Below are 10,064 nucleotides of genomic sequence, written 5' to 3' on the forward strand. Positions count from 1 at the left end.
TCCTGGCCTGGCCCCCTCCTCTGAGCAGGCAGCCTTGGTTTCCTCAGCGCCAACGCCGAAGTTCCGGCTGTAGGTGCTGAGCCTCTCCCATCTTTTGTCCTTGATCTCTCTCCTCTGGCGCCAGCCATGGAACCTGAGAGGCCCTTTCTTTCCCAGGGCTCCACTGAGCACGGAGACCAGAATAACTGTCGTAGGAGCTTTATTTTTAGGGCTGGTGAGAGGAAAGAAGGAGCCTCTGGAGACAGGCCTCTCGTGTGTCAAGAGGCACCCTGGGTGGGAAGCAGCCACACCTCCTGAAGCTCTGAACTACAGTCAGCCTGGGAAGTCCTGCAGGCTCAGCCACACATCTTAGCTGTCCCCATGTCTGCTCCCCAGGGGACATTTCTTGCGAGAGAGAGTCATTCATAAGCAATGAAGGGGACTGTGGGTAGACTAGGGGTCCAGATGCTTGGGCTTGTGTCCCTGGGACTCCCTGAGTCACTCTGGTGGCCAGTCTCTCGGCCTCTGCTTCTGAGACAGTGAGGCAGGTGGCCCCAAGCTGAAGGGGTGCTGGGACCTGAGCCCCAGTACCTGGCCTGTGGCCTTGGTGGGTTTGCATCACGTGTAAAAAGTAGAGACTCTCCAAGTTCTTTCCCAAGTCCAGGAAGTCCCAGGCCAGTAGGGAGAGAATGGACTGGGACCTGGGGACTTCAGAAGTTGTTATCTTGGGCCTGAGAGTCAGAAGAATGGCCTGACTGACAGGTTGGTGCAGAAGGGGCCGTGCAAATATTCTAGGTACTTTGGTGGCTCTGGACTTGGCCTGGATTCCAAGGCTTTATTTAGACCCAAGTAGAGAGGAAGGGCTTCTTCCTGCCTGGGGGCTACTCCCTGGCAAGGGTCACCATGCACCTGTGTAACCCTCTCTTCTCTGCCCACTCTGACTTCCATATCTTCCTCCCTGTCTCCAGTGGCGCGCTAGTCAGTTCAGGCGGCCATAAGAAAGTATTGCCTAGTGGGTGGTATAAACCACACACGTTTATTGCTCACAGCTCTGGCGGCTGGAAGTCCAAGACCAAGGCATCGGCGGGGTTGGTTTCTCCTGAGGCCTCTCTCCCTGGCTTGCAGACAGTGGCCTTCCCACTGTGTCCTCACGTGGCCTTTCCTCTCTGCCTGCGTGTCCCGGTGTCTCCTCCGCTTATGGGATTAGGCCCCTGATTTTATGACCTCAGTTAATCTTAGTTGCCTTTTTAAAGATCCTGGCTCCAAATCCAGTCACTTCAGGGGTTAGGGCCAAACTGACATGTAACTTAATGACAGTATTGGCTGTCCCAGCAATGGGATCTTAGACCAGTCAATCAGGAGTCACCTGCCCGAGAGTTCCCTGCCGTCCTCTAAAGGACAGGGACTTTGCAACAACCAGCCTGCTTTCCGCCACCATGACTTCCTTATTCCCACTCCCGTCTGCCTGTAAAAGCCTTTCGTTTTGCGCATCTCCTCGCAGCTCCTTTCTGTTTGCTGGATTGAAAGCTGCCCAATTTAAATTGACTTTTGCTCAAGTGAACTCTTTAAAACATTTTTTAAAAATATGCCTCAGTTTATGTTTTTAACAGTTTGCAGCCCCCAGTGTCTAGGGCCCTGGAGCTGAGGACTCTGGACCACTGCTGGGGACAACTTCTTTCCTTGATGAAATAAAGGCTGACCCTCTAGGCTGGATGTTGTTCAGAGGCTCTCTCCGCAGGGGCTGGACCTCGCAGGCAAGTCACCTCCTCTGCGGGGGTCTCTGCGAATGCCCTGCCTTCCCCACACAGTCCTGGGAAGGGTGCCGCTCCTTTGACGCTCTGGCTCGAGTGTGGGCGCTCGACTCCGGCGCATGGGCTCTGGTGACTCAAAGGGGAGTGACTGCACCCAGATGGTCAGGTTTAAGAGCTGTGGTGTCGACCCACTCCGTCTCCCAGCTGAGTCTTATTTATTTATTCAAGTTTAGAGAGAGGGGGAGGGAGGGAGAAAGAGGGGGAGAAACCCGATTGATTGGCTCCCTCTCATATGTGCCCCGTCTGAGGACTGAACCCAAAACCCAGGCACAGGCCCTGAAGGGAACTCAAACCAGCAACCATTTGCTTTGCAGGACGATGTCCAACCCACTGAACCACACCAGTCAGCTCTCCTAGTTGATTCTTTACAACAGATCCCAGCTGTATTAGTTTTCTACTGCTGCTACAACAAATGAGCACAAACTTAAGTTCTGGAAATGACACAGATGTTTTATCTCAGCAGGGCTGCCTTCCTTTGGGCGCTTAAGGGGACCATCCCCTCATTGTCTCTCATTTCTACAGGCTGCCCGCGTCCTCTGCCTGATGGCCTCTGCACTGCAACCTCTGATTCCGTTGGCACATGTCCCCTTGGCACTCTGACCCCCTTCCTCTGTTTTATTAGGACCCTGTCATTATACTGGGTGCACCCATGTGTCCAGGGGTAAACTCCCACCTCCAGAGCCTTAACCTAGTCACACCCACAAGGTCCCTTTTGCCAGGTTAACATAGTCAAAGGTTTTGGGGAGCAGGCTGTGGGCATCCTTGAGGGGCCGCTATTCTGCCACCCATATCGTCTTACTGACTTCCACCCTGATGCTCATATTCAGACAGTTCCCCCCTTGAGGTCTAGATGCAAGACTGGGTGGTTCTAGTGGAGGCAGGGGCTCCCCCTCCACCTGCCCAAGCCCCTCCTCTCCCAATGACTGGCACTGAGAATCCACTTCCTTTAGAGCACACTGTGTCCTCTTCCTCCGGGGCCGAACTTTCCCTACGGCAGCTGCAGGACAAGTTCCTTCTTAGAACGCCAACCGGCGTCTGCAACATCGGTACCCCTCCCTCCAAACCACAGCAGGAAGATCTTGAAAAAACTCTGAGAGCCAAGGACTGAAGCTAAGACATCACAGCCAGACACTTGTCCCCAAAGATCCCATGCCCTGCCCACCCAGACTACTGTCTTCTTTACTGAGAGTTCTTTCCAAAAGAGGGAAGGGGAGTGTTTGGCTTGTAGATGTCTACGTTGGGTAGAGGGCCCTCCCGTGGGGGAAGAGAAGGAAGGAACTGCCTTCAAAACCTGAAGCTGCCCATGTCTGGGGTCCCATGAAGTCCCAGTTGAGACTTAAGGTGACTGGAGCTCTGGCTGACATCACGGGAGACTCTGAGACAGTGGGCCCAGCTGTGCCACCTGGTCTGCTGACCCTGGACTCCTGTGGGATAGTAAATGCAAAAGATAAAAACATGGATACAAAATAGGATGGAAATAGAGGAAGCCTAGGATGAGAACCCGGTTGCAGGTGGAAAACCCTTCAAGGGCCGCAGCTGTGCCCAGAGTCTGGTGTGTGGCAGAGGCTCAAAAAATGAAAGAAGGAAAAGAGCGAGCGAGAGCCCTGGCAGGTGGCTCAGTTGGTTAGAGCATCATCCTAATGCCCCGAAGTCTTGGGTTTGATCCCCGGTTAGGGCACAGGCAAGAAGCCTGTCTTAAGCTGCTCAGTCTGGAGGTGATTTGTTATGCGGTGATAGCTAGCTCATGCACACTGCAGAGCATCGTTCAACACCAGGGAATCACAGTGGCATCACACTTCAATTCAGTAAATCCAGCTGAACACCGACTCTGCTCCAGGCACGTAGTATCGGGGTCCCGAGGCTTCAGTGGTGGGCCGGGCCAGACCCCGCCCTCCAGGAGCTCCCACGGGAGGGGCAGGGAGACACAGCGCGGGCAAGGTGAGAGCAGAGCAAGCTTCATGGGAGAAGAGGTGTTTGGAGTGGCTTGAGAGGTGGGAAGGATTCAAAAGGCAGGAACCCTCCTGGGCTCAACCATGCAGGCCCTGCTGAGACAGTGCTGTGAGCAGAGGCAGCTTGGGGCAGACCTGCAGCCTGGCCTCTGGGTTCACATCCCGACTCACCCACTTGCTGGCTGTGGCACCTTGGGCAAGCTGCCTGATGGCTCTGTGCCTCCGTTGCCTCATCTATTAGACAGGGCTCAAGTAGGTTAGCACTGTGCCTGGCGTATGATAGATGGAAGTTATTGTTCTTTTTCAAGGGACATAATCTGATCTTTGTGCCATCTCTAGTTTTCTCCCTTATTCTTTTAAAGTTTTTTAAATAAAGTTTTATTTATTGAGGGTTTTTTTTTTTGAGAGAGAGAAAGGAAGGGAGAAAGAGGGAGAAAGTGAGAGAAATAATGATTTGTCGTTTCGCTTATTCATGCATTAATTCGTTGCTTCTCGCCTGTGCCCTAACCGGGGATCAAACCCAAGACTTCGGGGTATCAGGATGATGCTCTAACCAACTGAGCCACCTGCCAGGGCTCTCGCTTGCTCTTTTCCTTCTTTCATTTGTTGAGCCTCTGCCACACACCAGACTCTGGGCACAGCTGCGGCCCTTGAAGGTTTTTCCACCTGCAAGCGGGTTCTCATCCTAGGCCTCCTCTATCTCCATCCTATTTTGTATCCATGTTTTTATCTTTTGCTAAGGAATTTCATATATCACCTTATTTAATTCCCACAATCACCCAGGCAGCCTGGCGTTATCATTTCTGTTCTATTTGCAGGTATTATTTCTGTTAACAGAGAACGATAGGGTGGTGGTGGGAAGGAGGGGCTTGGCCATGGCCCTGCTGGCTCAGGAGAGAGAGAAGATCCACCCAGAATTCCTGATGAGGTTTGCTGTCACCCTCTCCTCGTGCATCTGACAGACGACACCTCTGTGACAGTGAAGCAGCATTCATTATCTGGTGACATTTCGCAGGCGACTTCCTTCCTCTGCTTCCCCTGAGAGGCAGTAACAAAAGTTTGTCTGATCTTCCTGTTGCCCACCTCCTGGTCCCGGCCGCCCCCCTCCAGGCCCCTGTCCCTTTTCATCCCTGCGTTTGAGTCAGCTGCTCTCCTGCCTCCAGGATCTGCTGCCAGGCGACACAGTGGCCTCTGGGGAGAGCAGGGCAGCTTCCTTCCTCACTTCAAAAGGTCTTTGGAGAGCTTCCCTGCACGGGGCGAATGCATTTTATTTTCTAGAAGGCTGGACAGCTGAGAGGGGCAGGGGCAGGGGCAGGGGCACCTTGGATACCCCCTTCCATCCCATCCCCAGGATCTCAAAAGGAGGGAAAAAGGGGGTAAAGGGAGGGGCCTCGTCACTGGTATGAAGGTGGCCTGAGCAGGACTCCCCGGAAGCAGGCCTCTGCGGGGGGCCAGGCTGGGTCAGCGTGTGGGGTCTGGCAGAGTTCAAGCTGCCCTGGGAGGTGGGCCTTCCAGGACGCCTGTGGAGAAGGGCAGCCTTTTGAAGGCTCAGGGTTCCCCTGGAAAGCTTGCGAAGGGGGTTGATATCAGATCTTGCAGCACACAGGAGTCTGCGTAGATAGGTGGGGAGGGGTACCCCAGAGGCTGTTGCCCTGGGTTTCTGGGAAAGAAAGAGCTGACTCAGTGCTGGCATGCAGGGCACAGCACCCCACTGGTGGCAGGGGCAGGGGGAGCTCCTGCAGCCTCACACCCTGGCACAAGCCTGAAGACCTGACCTGCTTCCTGGGCATCGTGCAGAGTGGCGTAGTAGCCGCAGCCCTGTGTCCCGCAGGGCTGTGTGGGGCTGGGCGTGTTCCCGGGTGGTGTGTTGTGGGCTGTGGTTTGGGTCTCGTGGAGTGGAGCTGTGCAGTGATCTGGGGCCATTGTCACCTGTGAGGTGTGGCCAGATGTTGAGTATTGGGCCCAAGGAAGGCAGGGGCCTCCTTACTGGAGGACAGAGTGGGGAAGGAGAGAGTGCAGACACCCTGCCCTCCCTGTGGGGATTTCCAACTCCATTCCCTCCTCCTGGGAGCTGGGTGGGCTGAGCGGGGCCCTCTCCCAACAGGGCAGTTCCTCAGGGGGCCTGCCACAGCCACCCTCCTTGGGGAGGCCTGGCCTCCGGGCACATGTCCTAGCACCCTGCTACCCCCTCCCCAGCTGCCCCACAGGTCAATTCCTGATGACTCAAAGGGAGCTGAACCCCAGGGCAGTGGCCTTGACCATTTTCCTGGGGCAGACCTCCAGGGGCCCCGATGCCGACGCTTCTTCTTCCTCTTCACAGGAGGCCCCGCGATTGGGGCCGCAGCCTGTGCCAAAATTCAGGAAGATGCACCAGGTGAAGAGCACCCGGAAATGCTTCTGCTCCAGGAAGGAACCGAGGAGCCGGGGCCAGGCAGATACGGTCTTCCCAGGGTGTGTGGAGACGGGGGATCCCCAGGGAAGGGCGCTCCTGCCCGAGTGTGCTGCCTGAATTCTCCGAAAGACAGAGCCCTCAGCACTCCTCACCCCCCAGTTCCATCACACCCATTGGTGGAAAGAGCACTAGACTAGTAGGTAGGAGATTTTGGTCCCAGCATTGACCATGTCACTATCTCTGGTGACCTTTGGTAAGTGGCTGTCCCCTCAATTGTTCATCTGCATAAGTTTTATAATACCGAATGGACTTAGCCTTGTGCTCTAGGGGTCCACCCCCCCCCCGCCCCCGCCCCGTACTAGGTTCGCCTTGCCTGCCACCAGGGAAAGACATCTCTCAATGCCAGAGATTGGTGAAAAGGAAAAGGGATTATTTGTTTAAAAAAGTTATACAGACTTAATGTCTTCATTAAAAATACTAAAGTCCTTTAGAATACCCACAGACGCACACAGTCCTTCCTTCTCCCCTTTGCTCAGTCCGGGGTACCGTGTCTCAGGAAAAGAAGTAGAAGCCCATGGTTCGGGCAGCCCCTCGGTTCTAGCACCATCCGCTGTGTTGCCACCACGATCTCCAGGTAATCCAAAACCATGTGGCACCTTCTCATGGCCCACCAGCAAGAGTCCTTTCACCCCTTTCCTTCCAGGCAAAGTCTCTCCTGCTTCCTAAGCCACGTGGCAAAAAGGGAGCACCCTAAAGCTGCACGAACCCAACTTTCACCAAAGCCGAGTGTTCCCAAAAAGTCCCTCATGGCTGCCGCTCCTGGGTTTAAATCCCAGCGCCAATCTTCCTCTGCAGCCTCATTTCCGACTCCTCCCACAATCAGTTACACCTGCCAGCATTCCCGTGTTCTTCCAGCTTTACTTGGCTGCCATAGTAAGTCTGGGCAGGTGTGGCCCCATGGCATGGAGCCAATCATCTGCAAGCTTTTACACAGGTGCTGTACCCAGAGGGAGTTGCCTCCCAGTTACATCATGGGTGGAAGTCACTCCCATCCCCTGGGCTCAAAGCATGGCCACAGCTATTTAACATATCTATAAAACCAGTTAAAGGTTATAGACATGTTAAATGACCGTTCTAGAGGTTATCTGCAAAACTGTTGCTATGCAGAACAACTCTCAATGGCCCTGCTCCATTGTCCCATCCCCCAGCTCAGACTTGTGGGGGTGAGGACATCCTATATATATATATGTATTGTTCTAATAGTTCCTGGACACCCTGAGTTCTGGACCCCATTACAAATCCCCATTTGGGGGCCCCCCTTGGCTGCACCCTGTTACATTATGAGAATAATAATAAAATGTGTTCTATTGGTTATTTTTTTATCCTCACCTGAGGACATGCTTATTGTTTTTAGAGAGAGAGGGCAGGAGGGAGAGTGAGAGGAAGAGAAACATCAATTTGTTGCATTTTGCACATCCTAACTGGGGACAGAACCCCAAACCCTGACCAGGAATTGAACCTGCGGCCTTAAGGTTTACAGGACAGTGCTTCAACCAACTGAGCCACACCGTTCAACTGTTTATTTTGTGATACAGTGAGATAATGTGGGGAAAGAGCTTTAGAAAATGTGCACAATGCCACACACAGGTAAGGTATTATTGTTCAACCATCCTGAGTTCTCACTCATGGCTTGTGGCAACCCCTGGTCTTTCCATGTGCTTCCTCCAAGGAAGAGCAAAGCCAGAGCTTCCTCATCTTCCTTGTGGAACTGAATCACCTGGGATCTGGTTAAAATGCAGATTCTGAATCAGTGGGCCTGGGCGGGGCCTGGATTCTGCCTTTCCTGGTGTACCCAGGTGAAGCTGATACCGCTGGGCTCAGAACTGCAGGCGAGTAGCAAGGACCCAAAGTACCCGCCTCCCGGGAGAGGAGAAGGAACTCCCCCTGGGGTGGGCTGACAAGAAACAACTTAGAAAATGCAGTAGCAGAACACATTTATTAAAACAGCTTACAGTCAAAGATGGCCTGTGGGTCACAAGCAATACATGTTGGTCTTTGGGACAACAGAGAGCAAAGGCAGGGGGAGAGAGAGAGGCAGAGAGACACAGGGGCCAGGAAGCTCGGGACAGGTCACTCCCTAGACTTTTCTGCAGAGCAGCCACCATTGGTCTTGCTGAGAGAGCCCGTGCTGCCCATCCTCGAGTCCACGCTGTTGAGGATTTTGTTGATCTCCCGCGGAATGCTTTGCCTCTCCTCATTTTCAGTCTCCCGGTGGTAGAAGTAGTTGAAGTTGGAGACAATGACGGGCACCGGGAGGGAAATGGTCAGGACGCCTGCGATGGCACACAGAATGCCCACAATCTTGCCCCCTGCGGTGGTGGGGCACATGTCGCCATAGCCCACCGTCGTCATGGTGACCACTGCCCACCAGAAGCCATCAGGGATGCTGGAGAAGTGGGACTCCGGCTCGTCCACCTCCGCGAAGTAGACGGCGCTGGAGAAGAGGATGACCCCGATGAAGAGGAAGAAGATGAGCAGCCCCAGCTCCTGCATGGAGGCCTTCAGCGTCTGCCCCAGGATCTGCAGCCCCTTGGAGTGGCGGGAGAGCTTGAAGATGCGGAAGACCCGCACCAGCCGGATGACCCTCAGGATGGCCAGCGACATGTTCTGCTGGGCGGTCGGTTCTGTCTCCTGGACCAGCTCTGTGATGACGGTGGCGAAGTAGGGGATGATGGAGATGATGTCGATGAGGTTCATGATGTTCTTGAAGAAGCCCGTCTTGCTGGGGCAGACCACGAACCGGAGCACCAGCTCGAAGGTGAACCAAAAGATGCAGATGGACTCCACCATGAAGAAGGGGTCGGTGAACAGGGTGTGGGACAGGGTGGTCTTGTTGGCGTTGAGGCTGGGCTCTCTCACTACCTTCAGCTCCCTGTCCTCTCGGAACTCAGGTAGTGTCTCCAGGCAGAAGATGGTGATGGAGATGATGACCACCAACACGGAGACCGTGGCCACGCCGCGGGCAGCACTGGAACTCTCCGGGTACTCAAAGAGGAGCCAGAACTGCCGGTGGAAGTCATTGGTGGGCAGCGGTATTTCGGGGTCTTTGATGAAGCCTTCATCATTTCGGAACTCGTCCATGGCCTCGCTGCCCAGCTCATAGAAGGTGATCTCATCGGCGAAGACGTCAATGGGGACGTTGGCCGGGCGCCGGATTTTCCCACCAGATTGGTAATAATATAGGATTCCATCAAAACTGGGCCTGTTCCTGTCGAAGAAATACTCATTTCTCATGGAGTCGAAGAACTGCATCCTTTTCTCCCGATCCCCCAGCAGGGTCTCTGGGAACTGATTGAGGGTTCGGAGCTGGGTCTCGAACCTCAGCCCAGCTATGTTGATGATCACCCGCTGGTTTCCTTCGTTCACGGCTGCTGGCTCAGGCTCTGGGGGGTCAGGCAAGTCGCCTGGGAGCTTGCAGAAGGCTGTCTCGTGGCCAGTGCTGTCACTGATGAGGACCCTCCAGTTGGAGAAGGGGCTGCTGCCAGGCCGGCCTTTCAGGCCTGTGGGGTTGAAGTCTGTGGTGTAGCCTGGCTGTTCCTGGATTTCGTCTGAGTTATCGAAATCCACCAGAGCGACCTCCATTTCCTTCCAGCCACATGTATCCATCCTAGAGGACTCAGGGAAGCGGCATGAAGACGCACAGTCTTCCCCGCCTGCTGTGAGCTGTGGAGAGGAAGAAGTTCGTCATATCGGAGGTGGGACAGGGGACAGCCGGCCCTTGATCATTGATATCAAGCACTTGTCAGTGGATTAAGGAATGGTTTGTGTTCAGCTGGGGAAGAAACCGCATGGCTGTAGGGGCAACATTCCGCCCGTGGGATCGGGTTTCACCCGGAGTCTGCAACTCGAAGGGATTGCGCAGAAAGAGCCTGG

General features: G+C 54.4%; 1 protein-coding gene across 1 annotated transcript; it reads right to left on the minus strand.

Annotated features, from left to right (window-relative positions):
• Nucleotides 1-8,238: 8,238 nt before the first annotated feature.
• On the minus strand, nucleotides 8,239-9,821 carry KCNA10 (potassium voltage-gated channel subfamily A member 10). Its single transcript, XM_024570512.2, has one exon. The coding sequence runs from the start codon at nucleotides 9,795-9,797 to the stop codon at nucleotides 8,262-8,264; it is 1,536 nt and encodes a 511-aa protein (XP_024426280.2). The 5' UTR covers nucleotides 9,798-9,821; the 3' UTR covers nucleotides 8,239-8,261.
• Nucleotides 9,822-10,064: the final 243 nt, after the last annotated feature.

The sequence above is a fragment of the Desmodus rotundus genome, chromosome 12 (assembly GCF_022682495.2).
Source record: "Desmodus rotundus isolate HL8 chromosome 12, HLdesRot8A.1, whole genome shotgun sequence".
In the NCBI taxonomy this organism is placed as follows: domain Eukaryota; kingdom Metazoa; phylum Chordata; class Mammalia; order Chiroptera; family Phyllostomidae; genus Desmodus; species Desmodus rotundus.